The following is a 2,146-nucleotide window of genomic DNA, read 5'->3' on the forward strand; positions in this document are numbered from 1 at the left end:
ACCATGATCCAGACAATCTGCACTCGGACTTCTTCTATCTCTGTAAGTACAATGGAAGCCCAGTGTGCTACTCCCACCAACGTTATTCAGTCTCACAAACCACCCCAGTCAAATAGACGGGACGAAGCATCCAGATCAAGCTTATTCCCCCAGTATTCCACCCCTTCGTGCGCGTACTCATCTGGCATACAATCGGCAACACCAAAGTACCGCCACAGAGCTTCCTTCTTCTGCACTTTTCCAGAGGCAGTGTAAGGCACTTCCTCTTCCTCTTCGAGCAATCGCAGTATCGTCGGCAGCTTATACGAAACCATCCCAGCACGAGCGAGGTCATCACGGATAATTCGAAGGTCGATGTTATGCTGTTGGTCATCGTCGTCTTGCTTGCATAGCCGAACAAGCGCAGCGACCAGTCCGCCGGCCTCGCGGTCTCGCACGGGGAGAACGTGAGCTTCGCTTATATATGGAAGATTCATCAGACGTTGCTCGAGCTCCAGGACAGATATCGTATATTCGTGAAAACGAATCCCTATACAGTCATCGTTAGTTGACTCAGTCTGGCTAGTCCCCTCAAGTTGAGAAAACGTACAGTCACAGGAGTTCCGGCCGTCAAAGTAATAATCTTCACCAACGCGGTGGGCCCGATCCCCCGTCTTGTAGAAGCCGTCGTCGTCAAAGCAAGCACGCGTTGCCTCCCCATCGTCGAAATACCTACGGTAGGTTAGAGAAGCCACAAAAGACGTTCAAGAGCGACAAGGCCTTACCCGATGAACATGTTGGGCGTTTTGACCAGCACTTCTCCATGATCGCCCTCAGAAAGCTTCACGGCAACGCCCGGGAAAGGCTTCCCAACGTACCCCTGCATGATAATAAGCATGTGGGAACAGTATTTACGGTGATATGTATACTGACCTCAGATATGGATGAACCCTCTGGAGTGGCCATAACTCCCCCGCCCATCTCCGTTATGCCGTACCCATTCCGGACATGCGTACCAGTCAAGTCATTGAACCGTTGCGCGAGACAAGGATTGAGCATAGAACCGCTTGTAAACACTAACTTGAGGCTTTTGCATCCATTGACATAGGCGTCGCACTCTTCCTCAGGAAGGCCATGAATCTCGTCGTCGTAATGCTCCACCAACCTCCTCAAAAGCGTCGGCGACACACTCATGTCCGTGATTCTCCCGCCACGCAAGATTTCCCAAAAGTCCCTTGGTTCGGATCCGTTCTTCATCATGTGCAGATTCTCGCCAACGAGCACGCTGTCGATGAGGCCCGTACCCCCGACCCAATGGACGGGACATGATGCAAGATAGACAACCTCGTGAGATGGAGGAGCGTCGGCAAAGTGGAACATCCGCCTCGGTAGAAGAACGCCTTTCGGCAGCCCAGTGGTGCCGGAAGTGAATAGGATAAGGCATCCATCATCTGGAGAGAAGGTCAATATGTCGTCGATTTCCCACTCAACTGGGCTTGTGTTCAGCGCAGCCGGTGCTCTTGACAGCTCAATCAGGCTCAATCCTTGACCTGGCTGAGTGTGTAGATGGTCTCTGAACGTTATGGCCTTGTCAAAAATGGTTGCCTCTGTGAGAAGGTACGTGACTTTCGTCTTCTTCAGGAAGTAACTTGCTTCTTCAGCGTTGACATCGGTAGCTTCGATCCATCAGTAACTTCCTCTAACAGTCTTGAGACCTCTCACTTACAGAGCGGTACGCAAATGCCTCCCAGAGCAGCAATCGCAAAGAAGCTCACAATGAAGTAGTATCCACTGTACGCAAGAAACCCGATGCATCTAGCATCCTTCTTCAGTGATCCATTTGCGTTGAAGGAAGACGCTGGAAGCTGCTCTCTCAGTATGTGACGCAGGTGTATCACATCGCGGATCAAGTCATCATAACCGGCATCGATACCATAGTCGTCATGGAACCACAAGTCAGGCTTCTCGAGGGACATTTGACGGAGTCTGGTGAATATGGCATCGTTCGGAAACTTTTCTTTCGCAATGGGGACGTCTTTGACCAGCGTCGGCTCCATGACTGGACTGCGATAGAGGGCGCCATAGAGCTTCGATGCCGCGATGGACTTGAGCTTTCCAAAGAAGTAGGCGAGAGAGAGCATTTTCGCAATTATAACAAGGGCTCGAC

At 51.3% G+C, this 2,146-nt stretch overlaps 1 protein-coding gene across 1 annotated transcript; it reads right to left on the minus strand.

The window, feature by feature from the left end:
• Positions 1-92: 92 nt before the first annotated feature.
• BBK36DRAFT_1131424 (acyl-CoA synthetase-like protein) lies at positions 93-2,036 on the minus strand (the record flags this gene model as incomplete). Its single annotated transcript, XM_024891975.1, has 5 exons — positions 93-529; positions 590-711; positions 765-859; positions 913-1,655; positions 1,706-2,036. The coding sequence occupies 5 exons, from the start codon at positions 2,034-2,036 to the stop codon at positions 93-95; spliced, it is 1,728 nt and encodes a 575-aa protein (XP_024744870.1).
• Between the last annotated feature and the right edge of the window lie 110 nt (positions 2,037-2,146).

The sequence above is a fragment of the Trichoderma citrinoviride genome, assembly GCF_003025115.1.
Source record: "Trichoderma citrinoviride strain TUCIM 6016 unplaced genomic scaffold BBK36scaffold_183, whole genome shotgun sequence".
Taxonomy (NCBI): Eukaryota; Fungi; Ascomycota; class Sordariomycetes; order Hypocreales; family Hypocreaceae; genus Trichoderma; species Trichoderma citrinoviride.